This window comes from Chiloscyllium plagiosum, unplaced genomic scaffold, assembly GCF_037043375.1.
Source record: "Chiloscyllium plagiosum isolate Xiang-an unplaced genomic scaffold, Cpla_swu_hap1 HiC_scaffold_22, whole genome shotgun sequence".
NCBI lineage: Eukaryota > Metazoa > Chordata > Chondrichthyes > Orectolobiformes > Hemiscylliidae > Chiloscyllium > Chiloscyllium plagiosum.
Window position 1 is genome coordinate 56,326,812 of NW_028270160.1, and position 18,043 is coordinate 56,344,854.

The window sequence follows — 18,043 nt, forward strand, 5'->3', positions numbered from 1 at the left end:
TAAAACATGAACAATAACATCTGAAAATGTTAACATCTAAGAAAGCAAAGTGTTAGTGAAGCAGACAGAGGGCTAAGAAAGGAAATTACTGATGGGAAGGGGAAGGCCATTAAAAAGTTTAAAAGCAAGGGGAATATTTTGAAATCAAAGCTTTGCTGGACAGAAACTAGATCAGCAAATAAGGAACATTGGAAGTTAGCACAGGGCTGGCAGAGCTTTAAATTATCTTGAAAACATGTACATATGGTGGGGGAAGAGAATGAGTAGTCAACCAAAAGTATGTTAGCATGATCAAATCTGGAGGCTACAAACCCAGACTGAAGCTTCCAACAACAGACACACTTAGGATTGAGAGAGTGGCAGAGATAGAAATAGAGAAAAGGCAAATAAGTGACAACTGTAATAATGTAGATGGGTGGGAATCACCTCATCAGAGGGTCAAATATCCAAACCGAGGTTGCAAATAGCCTGGTTCAATCTCTGACAATCGCCAAGGAAAAGGACAGATCAATGGTACAGGAAGAGATTCTTTGACATGGGTTGAAGATAAAATTCCAGTTTTTATAATACTTACAAGCAGACAGACCATTTTTTGGGGGTGGAGAAGAGTGAAGAAACATGCATAACGAGTAGGTCTATTCTTATCTTCACCCAAAACAATACACACATTGCAAAGACATTTATCACAATGTTAAACCGTTCTCTTCACTGGAGTAACTCTCTACCAGAGAATATTGTTCATTCTTAATCCATCAAAACCCATGATCACATTAAAAATTACTATGAGGTCTCTTAGCCTTTGTGTTTCAGTGGAAATAATCTCAGCTGTCATGTCATGCAACAGTTGCAGGATTGTGAAGAGGCCTCTGTGGAACACAATCCAAAGAAACTCTCAATATACTCCGTTGAGTATTTTGGTCAGGTTGACGAAGGCAACGGAGAGATCCTAGTTTCAAGGTTGGCATTTTCCTCAGATTTTTATGGCAACAAAAATAATGTCATAGATGCTTCTTGGAAAAGGTCCACAACATTTGCTGCATCTCTGGGCAGATTTCCTCAGCCACAGAATTTTCCCTCTTTTTTGGGCAAGTGTGCACCATTCTAATCACCATGGGACAACACTACCATTATAGGGCAAGCAAAACAAAGAACAGCCAGGGAATTCCTAGAAGCATGGTACTCATCCACAAACTCCATCAACAAACACATAGACCTGGACCCAATATACCGGCCACTACAGCGGACAGCTGAAACTGACAACCGGAAGCGGCAGGGACAGGCAACTATAAATTCCGGAGGAAACACCACAGAAGCTCTTCCCAGGAGGCTCCCAAGCACTGAGGATGTCACCTAGACAGGGACGAAACGTTTGCAACAAAAACTTCCAGCTCGGCGAACAGAACCACAGCAACGAGCACCCGAGCTACAAATCTTCTCACAAACTTTGAATTCTGATCACTCCCACAGGATGAGTGCATGGTGTCTTCAGCTGAGCAAACCCTGACGAGCTTTGAAAATCTCAGCTGAAATACCATCAGAACCGTGGACTTTGTTGTTTCTCATCTGTCCAATTGTTTGAAGCAACACTCTCACTGATGGTGGTTCACCCATTGATTCTACTACAGGATACTGGAGACAGCTTGGAGCACATCAGCTGCCATTGTGGGATTACTGGTTGAGTAGAAGCCAGCTCCACAAACATTCAAGCAAACTCTCACAAAACCAATTATTATTAACAGGACACAGGGCCCAGATGGAAGCGAAGTGTCTGTCTTGCCAGGTCCAGATTTCTCAACACTCAAGCGGCCATTATTCCAGGGAAGGGCAAATGAAAACAGCAGAGACATACAAACTCTCTCGAAGTGCAGCCACACTGAAGCGATTGGGAGAAGTTTGCTATCAATTGCTCAAAATGGTGACAACTTGTACAACAAGGTACATCACAGAGTCCAAATTTCTCCACAATAAGACAGGTTTGGCAAGAGGGAAGCAAATCCGCACTCTGGGTCTGAAGAAGGGTCAGTGCACCCAAACTGTTAACTCCAATTTCTCTCCACAGATGCTGACAGACCTGCTGAGCTTTTTCAGCAATTTTGGTTTTTGGTTCTGCACTTTGGGTCCCTCATGAGACATCCTGCCCTGTCTACCCAAAGATCTAAGGATCAAAAATCAGCCTGCTCAGTTACATGAAGAAAGGTCACATCAAAACCCTATGAATCAGAATAGACGACACCGTCCATCTGAAGTAGAATCAAGCTTACATCACTACCACTATCATGATGAATCTACAATTTCAATCTACCTTCAATCTGCCTGATTTAAATTTGGAAGGACTATGGAAATGGATGCATTCCCGGAATTGTGGTAATAAAGTGGTTTAAGAGATTATTAAAAGCTGACTGGAAAATGGATTTCTTTATTAAAGAAAGCTTCTTCTCAGCACACTAGTGGTAACTGCTTGCTTTGCAATGGACTCATGTATCACAGTTTTAAACAGTGATTAGCTTTAAGAGGTGGTTCTTCAAGTAACTTTCAATCCATGCTCTTATTCCTGGATTTTTCTATGCAATATTATGAAACATTATCAACCGCCTTTTGAATATCCATTTCAGCCTCATGACGTACCTGGCATACCTCTTCAAAAACATTTGAATTTTTTTAAACAATACATGCATTTCAATATAGCTGTCCTCGCTTACTTTAAATGCAAGCATGTCAAAGCGTCCTCAGAATTTGGATGTGAAAATGTTTGTGCACCTAATAAACAACAGTTTATCCTCTCGCTTTTTCATAGGTATGTCATCAACTCTGTTCAAGTTCCACGCCACAATCTGCATGCTTGAGGACTGAAACAAACATTGTGGTCAAAGTTGCTGCCATCTCCTCCCCAAAAGGATAACTGTAACACTGACTTCTGTTTCAAAAGAATGAATTCTTCTCTTGGTCAACTCAAATTTCCATACCCACCTACATTTTCACCTCAATTATCATTTAGAGAAACTGATGCAAAATATTTAACATTTTAGCTTCATCTTCCACAATTGGATTCCATTCCAGTGGTCATTTTCTCTGTATGTTATTGGAAGTACTTCCTTTTGTATTTGCTAGCCTTTTATCTTATATCCTCTAAGCTCAAAAAATCTTAATGCCATATTGCACTCCTTACAGTCATGATAGGTTTTCAGTCCATTAGATCTAATATCATACCCTGCATCCATTTAACTCTAATATCATACCCTGCATCCATTTAACTCTATCCTTTGCATAACACCTATTCACCTTGTGGACTGTTATATTTTGTACTCAATCCATTTAACATTAATAGAAATTTATAAAATTTCTTATGGCCATTGAAGTCGGCCCTCTTATACTATGATTTTATTATGCATTACTACTGCCATAATGAACAAACTGTATGGGATGTGGGGGGTTTCATTTCCCTAATTGTTCACCTCTGTCACATCATTTATTTAACTTTCATTGCATTTCTCAAACTCCATCCATCCTTTTTGGATAACAAGTACACTATGAAGCAATTCTGGAAGCATTATACAAACTTTTCCTGTGTACAACTATGGTTTCCATACTTGAGGGATACAACTGCATGAGAAGCAGGGCAGAGAGTTTCACAGAGTTGATTCCTGGGGTTATGCTGAATTGTCGAACAGGTTAACCCAGCATCCACTGGATTTCAGACAAATGAGATGTGGTCTTATTGAAATATAAAAGACTGAGGCAACTTGACAGCATTGATGAAAGGATGTTTACCCGTATGGGAGACACAATAACCAAGGAGACAGTTTAAATATCAAGAGGTCTCCCACTTAAGACTGATGAGAAATTTTATTATTTGAAATTGAATTAGGGTCATGGAGATGTACAGCACAGAAACAGATCCTTCGGTCCAACTCGTCTGTGCCAAGACGGGATATCCTAACCCAATCTAGTCTCATTTACCAACACTTGGCCCACATCCCTCCAAACCCTTCCTATTCATATACCCATCCAGATGCCTTTTAAATGTTGTAATTGTACCAGCCTCCACCACTTCCTCTGGCAGCTCATTCCATACACGTACCACCCTCTGTGTAAAGTAATTGCCCCTTAGGTCCCTTTTACATCTTTCCCTTCTCACCCTAACCCTATGCCCTCTAGTTATAGTCTCGCCCACCCCAGGGAAAAGTCCTTGTCTATTTATCCTATCCACGCCAGTCATGATTTTATAAACCTTGAGAAGGTCACCCCTCAGTCTCCCACGCTTCAGGGAAAACAGTCCCAGCTTATTCAGCCTCACCTATAGCTCAAACCTTCCAACCCTGGGAATATCCTTGTAAATCTTTTTTGAACCGTTTCAGGCCTGTGTGGAATGCCCCTCCCAAAAGAGCAGTGAAAGGCAATGTCATTGAATATTTTTAAAGGTGGAGTTAAATAGTTTCTTAACTGACAAGTAGTAAAAGGGTACTTTTTTGAGGAAAAGGGAACAGGTGATATATAATTGGTCATATTGATAATTGGACATATGGAAAATGCACCTCTCAGTCATCATCCATTTGGTGGTTCATAATGCTCACTGAAAACCCTAACAATTCTCTTGCAATTTCTTATTGCTATCCATGTGGATTCTGTCCGAGTACAATTCCCAGTATACCTTTATATCCCACATATGAAATGGAACCATTTATCAATACTGTTACATCAACTCTATTGAAAACCAAATAATGATGAAATGTTACGAAGTTGCATTAAATTTAAGTACTGCTTGGAGGATTTAAAGTTTGAAGGACTGTGGAAGTGGATGCATTTCAGGATTTGTGGTAATAAAGTGGTTTAAGAGATTATTAAAAACTCACTGGAAAATGGATTTCTTTATTAAACAAGGCTTCGTCTAAATCATGACCAGCACACTAGTGTTAACTGCTGGCTTTGCAGTAGACTCATGTAGCACTGTGTTAAACAGTGACTAGCTTGAAGAGGTGCTTCTTTTGTTTGGAGGGAAACAATCTAAGAAATGCTGAGCTCAAGATCAGATTGTTCAGAACAAGCTGCTCAGCTAATCACGCTTCATTCTAAAAATAAAACCCTTTAAATTGCTTCAGGGTTAAAGCTTTTAAAAAAAAAAGTGTGATTGAGAAAACATCTCAAGACTGTATTTCCTGAACAAGTTGCATCTGTAAGTATTCAGACTCTGAGCACACGGATAGTTACCTACAGTTGTCAATGCCGAGCAAACATTACCTTATTTAAATAGATCAAGACATACCCTTACAGAGATCCAATTGCCCAACTCCTCCAAAATCAAAACCATACCTCAACTCTGATTTCAATATCTTATCTGAATGACTGAGGTTTCAAACATTGCAAAACAAATTACTTTTTTCTAACTCTTAGTTAGGAGTAAATGTGGCTATTAAACCATCCCCTGCCATGGGACCAGCAGCCTACATCCAGTTTATCCAGCCCTGTCAGAATTTTGGTTTAAATGATATCTCTTGTGCACCTCAGTCATCCCAGAAACCTGCCTGGTGTTTATATACGTTATTATGCTCCATGAATTTCTCTAATACTTTGTTATATTCCTCCATGTAAACCTTCCAGACCCTTGTTCATTCCTATCCTCCCCACTGCCTTGATTAAACAATAATATTAAACACCCACATCCAACTAATCAAGCAAATCTGTTTTCCAAGCGGAGTTTATAATTCCTTCTTGCTATTTCATTCTGCATTGTCAGAAGTACCGTCTTTCAAGCAGAGTTCAATTTAAAATAATATAAATAATCTTGCCCTTAAGCAAACATTTCACTTAATACTGTTAGCTACGGTGGTTTTGGTTTACTGAAGGTCAATCTTCCTGGTTCAAGTATATCACTGGAGGATTTCCTTAGGCTGGTGTCCTTGGACAAAGCATCTTCTGTTCCTTTGTCAATTATCCTCTCCACCACAAAATCAGAAATTGCAACGTTTGCTCTTGATTCCACAATGATCAGCAGCTTCACAACTCCTAAGACACAGAAGTAATGTCCATAAACAGTATGACGAGAACAACATTCTAACTTGAACTCATTTGCAGCAACTGAACCACACAAATGGCAGAAGCTCTCTTGTACTATAGAGAATCTAACTCTCACCCCATGATATTCAATGGCATTAGCACTGTCAAATCACCCTGTATGTTATCAGTGACCAGAACCAGAACTGGACCAGCTGTATAAATACAGATCAAACTGGAAATTCTGAGATGAGTAACTCACCACTAATGCCCCCAAAGCCTGCCCACTACCTGTAAGGCACAAGTCAGAGCGTGATGAAATACCCCACACTTGCCTGGATGAGTGCACTTCCAAAAACACTCAAGAAGCTTGACTCCATCTCCTGATGCTGCCTGGTTTGCTGTGTTCTTCCAGCCTCCCGCTTGTCTACCATCAAGGTCATAGCAGTATGCTTAATCAGCACCATCTCAAACATTCAGTCTTCACCACTGATACAATGGCAGCAGTTTGCACCACCTAAAACATGCTCAACAGCAAATCATCAAGCCTCCTTCGACAGCGTCTTCCAAACCTACAATCTCTATCACCTTGAAAGTAAAGGCTGAAATAGCAACTTCTCCTCCAAGTCACTCACCAGACAAACTATAATCACGGAAACTACTCTGCTGTTGGGTCAAACTTCTGGAACTCCTTTTGTAACAGCACTGTGCTGCACCTACTCCAACTTGGATTGCAGCATTTCAATACTGCAGATCACTACTAGCTTCAAGGGTAATTAGGGATGAGCAATAAGAGTGCCAGTGATTCCCACATTTCATGCAAGGATAAAAAAAACTCTCCATTTTTGCATGAACTGTTTCAGTTAATTAGTTTGTCATCCTTCCACCATGCACAAAACTATAATGATATACGAACAGACGGAATTCACCAACGTCTTTACTCACCGCAATACCATGTGAAGTTCCCATATGCTGTACATGAAGACCAGGTGATGTGTAATAGGACATTCCAGCACGAGTCAAAGTAGTAGGAGGAGTGAAACCAACACTGTGGCTTGCATAAGATAGTCCTAGAAAGTATTCACACACAGCTCTGGTTATTTTCCATTAACTGCTTGGATCAAAGTACAGTGCAAGTTTTATTATTTACTGAAGTATTACTTTCTTCACAAACAGCATAAAGTCATTTTTACACGGTCCTGTGCACTCTGCTTTTTGAGCAGAATTAGTTCATTTCTGGCTCCCTCTGGTGTCAGCATGCTTTAAGACAAGTTAAAAACACACAGCTTAACCCAGCAAAACTCAGTTGAAGAATGTTGTACAAGGTATGACAGAGTGCGATTCAAATTTTCATCCCCCACCCCAAACACAAACAGCAATCTATGATTGCAACTCTCATGAACATTATTTAGTAGTCAGACGTTCTTTTGTTTAAAGAGGAAAATTTTCCCTCAACACCATCTGGAATCCTCTTATGAAACAGGTTGCAAGTATTAGGAGTAACGAAGTATCACTTGTTTCAAATAGCTAATTTCAGTGTGTCACCTCTTGCCCTTTCCCTTTCATCCTCTCTACATGTGGGGGCCCACTGTTACTAGCAGTTCACTGATACCCTGCCAAATGTGAACCAAAGTATCCGCAGGTTATTGCAATCATTATGAAACTCTGGACATTAATCAAAATCAGGAACTGTTAATTCTTCCTGATTCCAGTACTGAACTCTCACCCTCGGAACTCGCAGCCCTCCACTCCCTCCGTTGCAACCCCCAACCTCACTATCAAACCAGCAGACAAGGGAGGCGCGGTAGTAGTTTGGTGCACCGACCTTTACACCGCTGAGGCCAAACGCCAGCTCGCAGATACCTCCTCCTACTGCCCCCTTGACCATGACCCCAGCCCCCACCACCAAACCATTATCTCCCAGACCGTCCATAACCTCATCACCTCGGGGGATCTCCCATCCACCGCCTCCAACCTCATAGTCCCACAACCCCGCACCGCCCGCTTCTACCTCCTGCCCAAAATCCACAAACCTGACTGCCCCGGCCGACACATTGTCTCCGCCTGCTCCTGCCCCACCGAACTCATCTCCGCATACCTTGACACGGTCCTGTACCCCTTAGTCCAAGAACTCCCCACCTACGTTCGGGACACCACCCACACCCTCCACCTTCTCCATGATTTGCGCTTCCCCGGTCCCCAACGCCTTATCTTCACCATGGACATCCAGTCCCTGTACACCTCCATCCCCCATCATGAAGGATCAAAGTCCTCCGCTTCTTCCTTTCCCGCCATACCGGCCAGTACCCTTCCACTGACACCCTCCTTCGACTGACTGAACTGGTCCTCACCCTGAACAACTTCTCTTTCCAATCCTCCCACTTCCTCCAAACGAAAGGAGGAGCCATGGGCACCCGCATGGGCCCCAACTATGCCTGCCTCTTCGTAGGATATGTGGAACAATCCATCTTCTGCAACTACACTGGCCCCACCCCCCACCTTTTCCTCCGCTACATCGATGACTGTATCGGCGCCGCCTCGTGCTCCCACGAGGAGGTTGAACAGTTCATCCACTTCACCAACACCTTCCACCCCGACCTCAAATTCACCTGGACAGTCTCAGATTCCTCCCTCCCCTTCCTCAACCTTTCTATTTCTATCTCAGGCGACCGAATCAACACGGACATCTACTACAAACCGACCGACTCCCACAGCTACCTGGACTACACCTCCTCCCACCCATATCCGCCACAGAATCACCTGCACCTCCACACACATCATCTATTGCATCCTCTGCACCCGATATGTCCTCTTTATATTGGGGAGACAGGCCGCCTACTTGCGGAGCGTTTCAGAGAACACCTCTGGGACACCCGGACCAACCAACCCAACCACCCTGTGGCTCAACACTTCAACTCCCCCTCCCACTCCACCAAGGATATGCACGTCTTTGGACTCCTCCATCGCCAGACCACAACAACACGATGGTTGGAGGAAGAGCGCCTCATCTTCCGCCTAGGAACCCTCCAACCACAAGGGATGAACTCGGATTTCACCAGTTTCCTCATTTCCCCTCCCCCCACCTTGTCTCAGTCAAATCCATCGAATTCAGCACCGCCTTCCTAACCTGCAATCTTCTTCCTGACCTCTCCGCCACCATCCCAGTCTGACCTATCACCCTCACCTTGACCTCTTTCCACCTATCGCATTTCCGACGCCCCTCCCCCAAGTCCCTCCTCCCTACCTTTTATCTTAGCCTGCTGGACAAACTTTCCTCATTCCTGAAGAAGGGCTTATGCCCGAAACGTCGATTCTCCTGTTCCCTGGATGCTGCCTGACCTGCTGCGCTTTTCCAGCAACACATTTTCAGCTCTGAACTCTAAATGTCAACTCTGCTTCCTTCCCAGAGACACTGCCAGACCTGCTGTTTCATCAATTAGTTTTTGTTATTGTAAGTTGTTAGTCTATTTCCCACTAACGAGCATGAAAATTAACTCTAAAGATCCCAACTTGCCAGGAATTGACTATGGCATCATTTTTTCCTGTGTAGCTTAGTGTTACATGAGGCAACTCCACTGGACACTCAGTCACCTGGAAGCTTTGCTTAGAATCTTCAGATGGATATTACTCTCCACTTATCTAGAAGAAGATAGTCAAAATTTGTAATTCAGGCAAGTATATCAAGACTATACATACCAGGAGATATAGGCCTGCTGGAACTCGGAGATGGCGTGTAAGGGATTGGACTGGATACAGTGCGAGGTCTAAGTCCCTGTGCAGACATCTCATTAAAATATCTGGAAAAAGATGAGAGCCGACTAAGCCACCACATATATTACATGATATGTTACATAAAACCACAAGCATCAAAGATTCGACCAATAGAAATGATCAAAATATCTCATTTACTCAAACTCTTTTGAGCAAAATACCCCAGTAAAATTTGTATCCCAATTTTGAAACTGAAAATAATCAATGAGTTATTGCACATCATTAACCACCTCTAAACAGCAAGCTGGTGTGAAGGATCAACGGTGTGCGCCACATCTTAGTAAACAATGCATGAAGCACGAGGGAGTTACTGAACAATGGTTCAGAGAGACATGACCCATCTGCTTATATGCAAAAAGCATATGAATACAAAAGCATATGAGGAATCCCACTTCAGGTTTCCTTTGGGAGGTAGACGCAACGTTATGCTACAATATGTAAAACCAGAATAGGCTCATGTCTTATTGAACTTTTGTTACTGCACTTCACCAGTTAATAAAAATCAACAATATCTTGCATAAATATTACACAGCAATGATGCCAACTCAATAATTCCTTTGGCTATCTATCCCTAAACACCTGTAACTGAACCAGCAAGAGAATCAGTGAATCCTGTGGTTATTCGATCATCTCAGTCTACTTGACTATAAATAGAAGGCTGAGCTCAGCTATTCATTTATGCAGCTCTTGCATGGTGATAAATGAATTAAACTTTGGAGGAATACTACCTTTTATGATGCAGGGAGGTGAAAATTTAATTCAGTCTGCATCTGTACTCGAGGTTTGCTAATTTTGAACCTTTGTTTCCGACCACAGTGACAGCACTTCAAAAGTACTTCATTGACTGAAGTTTTTTAGTGTCTTGTTCTATTGCTGCAGTATAACAAATACATTTACATCTAAAATTTAGATCTGTCAACATTGTTAAAATCATTTTAATGTGTTTCCCTTTCAATGAAAGATTCAGATAGCTGTAGGATTGCTTAGGTTGCAAAAGTACTTAGCAGTGTAGATTCAGCCAGGCAGATGAGAAGTTCCCTGATTCAACTACAATACATGCTGAGGTGTAATGGCAGAAGATAGAATCATTGACTTTCAGACGCAAGGAAGCCTCAAAGTGCTTTGTTGGTAAAAGAGAACACTGAAGGTGATTAAGAAACCAAAAAGTTGTCAGTTTTTTTTAAAAAAATGCTTGAAGAGGTAATTGAAATCCACAGGAGAACTGCCAAATCAGAATGTTTGAGGTGAAGAGTTGCAGAGTACAAGATAACATCAGCCAGTGATATTAGAACACAGGAAGTGGGGAAACTGGAATAAGGTAGCACAAGAGAAGGTGGCTTGCAACAAGACAAAGCTGAAATCCATAAAGATAGGCTGGGAATAGGCCAGCCACGGAAAGATTTTAAGGCAAGATAGAATCTTAAAGTCAATTTGTGAGGACACAGGGAAGTCGGTCTGAACAAAGTGGATAGTGGAAGGGATCAAGTGATGGATATCTATGCACTGAGCTGATGCCTTCAAAATGAGCAAATGCCCACTGGACCGTAAAAAGCAATAAGCTGACTCCAGGAGACTAAAGCCAAAACCAGCTTCTAAAACCAAATAAGTTTGATCAACTATGGGCGGCACTGCTGCCTCACAGCACCAGGGTCCCAGGTTCGATTCCAGCCTCAGGTGACTGTCTGTGTGGAGTTTGCACATTCTCCCCTTGTCTGCGTGGGTTTCCTCTGGGTGCTCCAGTTTCCTCCCACAGTCCAAAGATGTGCAAGTTAGGTGAATTGGCCATGCTAAATTGCCCACAGTGTTAGGTGCATTAGTAAGAGGGAAATGGGTCTGGGTGGGTTGCTCTTCAGAGGGTCGGTGTGGACTTGTTGGGCCGAATGGCCTGTTTCCACACTGTAGGGAATCTAATCTAATCTAATATCAATATTAGTAGTGTGCAGGTAGGAACTGGAGAACAAATGCTTTACTCTTCTTGTCAATTAAAGGCAAAATATTTAAGCTCAGCTACGTAACGATGCTAAAAGGAAAGCGCTGTAACTTCTCGAGAATTAATCAAGGTTGAAAGCTGGGATTTAGAAGCTACTTCAAATTATCTAAATATTAATGCAGAATGGAAATTAATGGGTCCAAAAAGCAGAAGCAAATGTGTAGAAATAGGAGCCTGGAGCAGTGTTTTGTAGAAGAATAAGATAGCACTATTTTCTGGGCCTGTACATTGTAAGAAGCAAAAATGGCCTTTATCAGAGTGATATGCTCTTCTTGTTGGATATGGGAGTTTAGGGAGAGTTTACGTGTTAGGATTATATCTGCAATAAATGCTGTAGGTTGTGAATCCTATCAGATTGAATGGATCGGTTGGAGAGACAGTTAGAGGCAGTGAGGAATTTACAACAACAAGGGATGTGATGGATGGTCGTTAAAGGAAGGGAGAAAAGTTGCAGATACACAGTCACAGATGGTTTAACTACAGGAAAGATAACAGAAGTAGGCAGGTAGTGCAGGAGTCTTCTGTGGCTATCTTCATCTCAAACAAGTATGCTGGTTTGGAAAATATAGGGGATGCTGGATTCTCAGGGGGATGTCGCACGAACAACCAAGTTTCTGGTATCGAGACTGGCTCTAATGTAATGAGGGGTACGTCAGGTTCCAAGAGATCCACTGTGTTAGGGGACTCTCTAGTCAGAGGCACAGACAGATGTTTCTGTGGCCAGCAGCGAAAAATCGGAATGCTGTTGCCTCCCTGGTGCCAGGATCAAGGATATCTCAGCGTGGGTGCAGAATGTTCTCAAGGGGGAGAGGAACCAACAGGAGGTCATTGTACACACTGGAACCAATGACATAGGAAGGGAAAACGGATGAGATTCTGAAGGGAGAATATAGAAAGTTAGGCAGGAATCTAAAAAAGGAGATTCTCGAGAGTAGTAATATCTAGATTACTATGAGCTAATGAGGGTAGGAATAGGAGGAGAGAGCATATGAATGCATGGCTGAGGAGCTGGTGTATGGGAGAAGGGTTCACATTTTGGATCATTGAATCTCTTCTGGGGTAGAAATGAGCTGTATAAGGAGGATGGTTTGCACCTGAATTGAAAGGGGACAAATATACTGGCAGGGAGATTTGCATTACAATTTTTTTTTGGGAGGGGGGGCGGTGGGAAACCAGGGAGACAGTGAGGAAAGTGATCGATCGGAGACTGGTACACTTGAGACAGAAGCGAGTCAAACAGTCAGGGCAGGCAGGGCCAAAGCAGAGAACAAGGTCAGACTGATAAATTAAACTGCATTTATTTCAATGCAACAGGCCTAACAGGCAGATGAACTCAGGGCATGATTAGGAACATGGGACTGGGATATCATAGCAATTACAGAAGCGTGGCTCAGCAATGGTAGCTTAATGTTCCAGGATACAAATGCTCCCAGAAAGGACAGAAAGGGAGGCAAGAGAGGAGGGGGAGTGGAGGTTTTGATATGGGAAGGCGTTACAGCTGGACTGAGGGAGGATATTCCCAGAAATACATCCAGGGAAGTTATTTGGGTTGAACTGAGAAATAAGAAAGGGATGATCACCTTACTGGGTTTGTATTATAGACCCCCTAATAGTCAGAGGGAAATTGAGAAACAAATTTGTAAGGAGATCTCAGTTGTCTGTAAGAATAATAGGGTGGTTATAGTAGAGGATTTTAACTTTCCAAACATAGACTGGAACTGCCATACTGTTAAGGGTTTGATGGAGAGGAATTTGTTAAGTGTGTACAAGAAAACGTTCTGATTCAATATGTGGATGTACCTACTAGAGAAGGTGACATAGGTGTCAGTGGGGGTACACTTTGGGGCCAGCGACCATAATTCTGTTCGTTTTAAAATAGTGATGGAAAAGAATAGACCAGATCCAAAAGTTGAAGTTTTAAATTGGAAGAAGGATAACCTTGACGGTATTAGGCAAGAACTCTCAAAAGCTGATTGGAGGCAGATGTTCACAGGTAAAGGTATGGCTGGAAAATGGGAAGCCTTCAAAAATGAGATAACAAGAGTCCAGAGGCAGTATACTCCCATTAGGGTGGAAGGAAAGGCTGGTAGATGTAGGGAATGCTGGATGACTAAAGAAATTGAGGGTTTGGTTAAGAAAAATAAGGACGCATGTGTCAGGTATAGACAAGATAGATCAAATGAATCTTCAGAAGAATATAAAGGAGGGCAAAAAGGGGATATGAGATAGCTTTAGCAAATAGAGTTAAACAGAATCTAAAGGGTTTTTACAGATACATTAAGGACAAAAGGGTAACTAGGAAGAAAACAGAGCCCCTCAAAGATCAGCAAGGCGGCCTGTGTGGAGCTGCAGGAGATACTAAATGAGTATTTTGCATCAGTGCTTACTGTGAAAAAGGACATGGATGATATAGAATGTGGGGAAATAGATGGTGACATTTTGAAAAATGTCCATATTACAGAGGAGGAAGTGCTGGATGTCTTGAAATGCACAGAAGTGGATTTGTGCGTGGAAAATCTTGTCTCTCAAACTTGATTGGGTTTTTTGAAGAAGTAACAAAGAGGATTGATGAGCGCAGAGCGGTGGACGCGATTTATATGGACTTCAGTAAGGCATTCGACAAGGTTCCCCATGGGAGACTGAAGCATAAGGTTACATCTCATGGCATACAGGGAGAACTAGCCATTTGGATACCAAACTGGCTCGAAGGTGGAAGACGAGGGTGGTGGTGGTGGAGGGGCTTTTTCAAACAGGAGGCCTGTGACCAGTGGAGTGCCCCAAGGATCGCTGTTGGTCCACTATTCCTCATTTATATAAATGATTTGGATGTGAGCATAAGAGGTATAATTCACAAGTTTGCAGATGACACCAAAATTGGAGGCATAGTGGACAGCAAAGAAGGTTACCTCAGATTACAACAGGATCTTGATCAGATGGTCGATGGGCTGAGAAGTGGCAAATGGAGTTTAATTTAGATAAGTGAAAGGTGCTGCATTTTGGGAAAGCAAATCTTAGCAGGACTTCTACACTTAATGGTAAGGTCCTAGGGAGTGCTGCTGGTAAGAGTTCTTGCAGTGCAGATTCATAGCTCCTTGAAAGTGGAGTCGCAGGTAGAAAGGAGACTGAAGGCGGCATTTGGTATGCTTTCCTTTATTGGTCAGAGTATTGAATACAGGAGTTGGGAGGTCATGTTGCAGCTGCACAGGACATTGATTAGGCCACTTTTGAAATATTGCCTGCAATTCTGGTCTCCTACCAGAAGGATGTTGTGAAACTTGAAAGGGTTCAGAAAAGATTTACAAGGATGTTGCCAAAAGTTGGAGGGTTTGAGCTAGAGGGAGAGGCTGTTTTCCCTGGAGCATCTATAAAGGTTTATAAAATCATGAGGGGCATGGATAGGATAAATAGACAAAGTCTCTTCCCCGTGGTTGTGGCAAGTGAGAGAGTGCAAAATTAGAGGGCATAGGTTTAGGTTGAGAGGGGAAAGATATAAAAGAGACCTGAGAGGCAACTTTTTCCACACAGAGGGTAGTATGGGTATGGAATGAGTTGCCAAAGGAAATGGTGGAGGCTAGTACAATTGCAACATTTAAAAGGCATCTGGATGAGTGTATGAATAGGAAGGGTTTTGAGGGATATGGGACGGGTGCTGGCAGGTGGGACTCGATTGGATTGGGATATCTGGTTGGCATGGACGGGTTGGACCGAAGGGTCTGTTTCCGTGCTGTACATCTCTACGACTCTATAAACAGCAACGTAAAATGATTGCACTGCTTTCACATTGCATTATGCATTTCAGAAGACATTTTTTAAAAACAGAATTAAAATTGACCACGATTTTTAAAAAAAATTGTTCCATTGCATGTTAATTAATAGAAAGAAATCTCAAGAGAAGCACCATCCATCACACAAACCTTTCATCATCCATTTCTAAGCTAGACTCGCTTTCTGACAACTGTCTGCAAAGGGCCTCTCTCCTTTCCATTTCTCTTTGGAGTTTTCGCTGGAGCCTCAGATTCTCTTCTCTCATGTGACGTTCCTCTTCTAAATACTGTGCCATTTTCTCCGTATCTGTAAGTTTTGAAGTTAGTATCAGCTGATTGTATCACAAGGTTTGCAACTGAGAAAAGCACAATAAGTCAGCATAACATTCCAAAACTAATTGCAAAACTGTCAGAATGGGTCAAGGGAAAGGGTCAAGAGAAAAATGTGCACGTGAGAAATTGTGACAGCAAATTCAGAGGCACTGGCAAATTAAGAGATTTAGAGATCCAGTACACAATACAGAAACTAGGTGAAAATTACCCAAAAACATCAAAACAAAAAAGAAAGGTACGTAACAAATGAACAAAATATCAAGTTCAAAGACGTAAATGGTGTTGATCGAAGCAGAACTGTGAATAGGAACTGCAGCTACTGCCATGCATGCACACGGCAATTTCTCCTATAACACCAAGCTGATGTAGCACTGGTCAGTGTCACCTCAGTAATGACAGGATTCTCAGGAGTCCTTAATGAACTTGAACTGAATCATCTATTCTAACAACAGTGATCAGAATATTTGATCTTCAGGAAGGAAATCAATGGTTGATGCATAAAAGGAACTTCGTAAAACAAAACAAGGCTGCCATTCACACCCATACCAGTGATAATATTAGTTCCAACCGGACAAATCAATTCCAATTCCATTTGCTAGCTCTTCATTCGTGCTACATTCAAAACTTTTATAAAGTATTTTTCTTCTTTACTTAGTGGTACATGGGTGTTGTTGACCAAGATCTGGATGTGTTACCCATACCCAATTGCTCTTCAACTTAACTATCCTCTGAAATACCCAGTAAGTTTAAGAGTCAACCAGATTGTTGTGGATCTAGAATCCCATGCAGCTGAACCAGATTCTGTTCCCTAAAAGAAGATTATTACAGAACCAGATGACCTTCTTTTAAATGACATTTGATAATGTGTACATGGTCACCATTAGATGAGCTTTTAATTCTAAATTTATTAATTAAATTCAAACTTCACCATTAGCAATGGATTCAAACCCAGGTTCTGAAAACATTAATCAGGATCTTTGGATTATTAGTCCAGAGACAACACCACTCCACTGCTCACAATTCCAATGGATCTTCATTCCTTACAATCTGCTGAGGGACTGGACTTGTGTTAATATTCAGCATACACAGGGCAAGGGAATTAATGAATGAGAAACTACACTAAATTTATGATTCTATTCGGAGGCTTTGTACTCGAATGAATGAGACAAATGTCATTTCAGGCACCCTAGTGCTAATGTCAAGTATTAATAAGGCAAATCATTAGCATGGAGTTAAAAAGACTCGTTCAATTTAGTGACAACCACAACCAAAGAACATTGCTCCCAGATCAAATGACCATTGAGAGATACTGCGAAGTTAGAGGTGGTTTATGCTACAAGACTCATGTGACAGTGGAGAAATGGCTGCAGGCTTTAACTCTGTTGAGCTGGAATGACTGAGTCCAGTCTACAAAGGAGACAAACCAACCTTCTGTACCAGCAAATCCCTGAAAATATATTCTTCTTTCTATAGCAGTGCGACACAATTTAACAAGTAGATGATATCATTATTGGCTAAATTGATTTTAAAAAAACACTTGACAGCAAAAGAAACAAGTAGTCTTCCTGCCTCCATCATGACATTTCAACTTATGGTAGAGCTTACGCTGTAACTGGGCAGCTCGGAGTTGTTTCTTTAGCCTCTCTACCTCGTTTTTCAAAAATCTGATATGCCGCATCATGTTTTCTGGTGAGTCTATTTCCATGGAAATGTCTCTTGGAGATGGCGGAGCTGACACAGGCTGATCTAGTTTTTCCTGTAAAATACTAAATTAAAAAACACTCAGAAATGAGTTATTGTGAACTATATTAAATCAGGCTTTCATTAAATATACAGAAAAACAAAAATAAGGCACTCAAATTTTCATGGACAAGATACACAGGATAGAGATGTTCAGCACGGAAACAGACCCTTTGGTCCAACTCATTCATACGGACTAGATATCCTAATTTCGTCCCACCTGCCAGCACCCGGCCCATATCCCTCCAAACCCTTCCTATTCGTATACCCATCCAAATGCCTCTTAAATGTTTCAATTGTACCAGCATCCACCACTTCCTCTGGCAGCTCATTCCATACACGTACCACCCTCTGCATGAAAACGTTGCGCCTTAGGTCCCTTTTAAATCTTTCCCCTCTCACCCTAAACCTATGCCCGCTAGTTCTGGATTCCCCCACCCCAGGGAAAAGACTGTCT

The 18,043-nt window shown here is 42.0% G+C and overlaps 1 protein-coding gene across 1 annotated transcript in view; it reads right to left on the reverse strand.

The window, feature by feature from the left end:
- Positions 1-18,043, reverse strand: part of ccdc6b (coiled-coil domain containing 6b) — a 71,464-nt gene that overhangs the window by 6,332 nt on the left and 47,089 nt on the right. Inside the window, exons 5-8 of the mRNA XM_043712337.2 lie at positions 17,452-17,612; positions 15,664-15,820; positions 9,685-9,785; positions 6,934-7,058 (exon numbers count right to left, since the gene is read on the reverse strand). Of these exons, the coding sequence (XP_043568272.1) occupies positions 6,934-7,058; positions 9,685-9,785; positions 15,664-15,820; positions 17,452-17,612 (544 nt within the window). The remainder of the gene's footprint in view (positions 1-6,933; positions 7,059-9,684; positions 9,786-15,663; positions 15,821-17,451; positions 17,613-18,043) is intronic.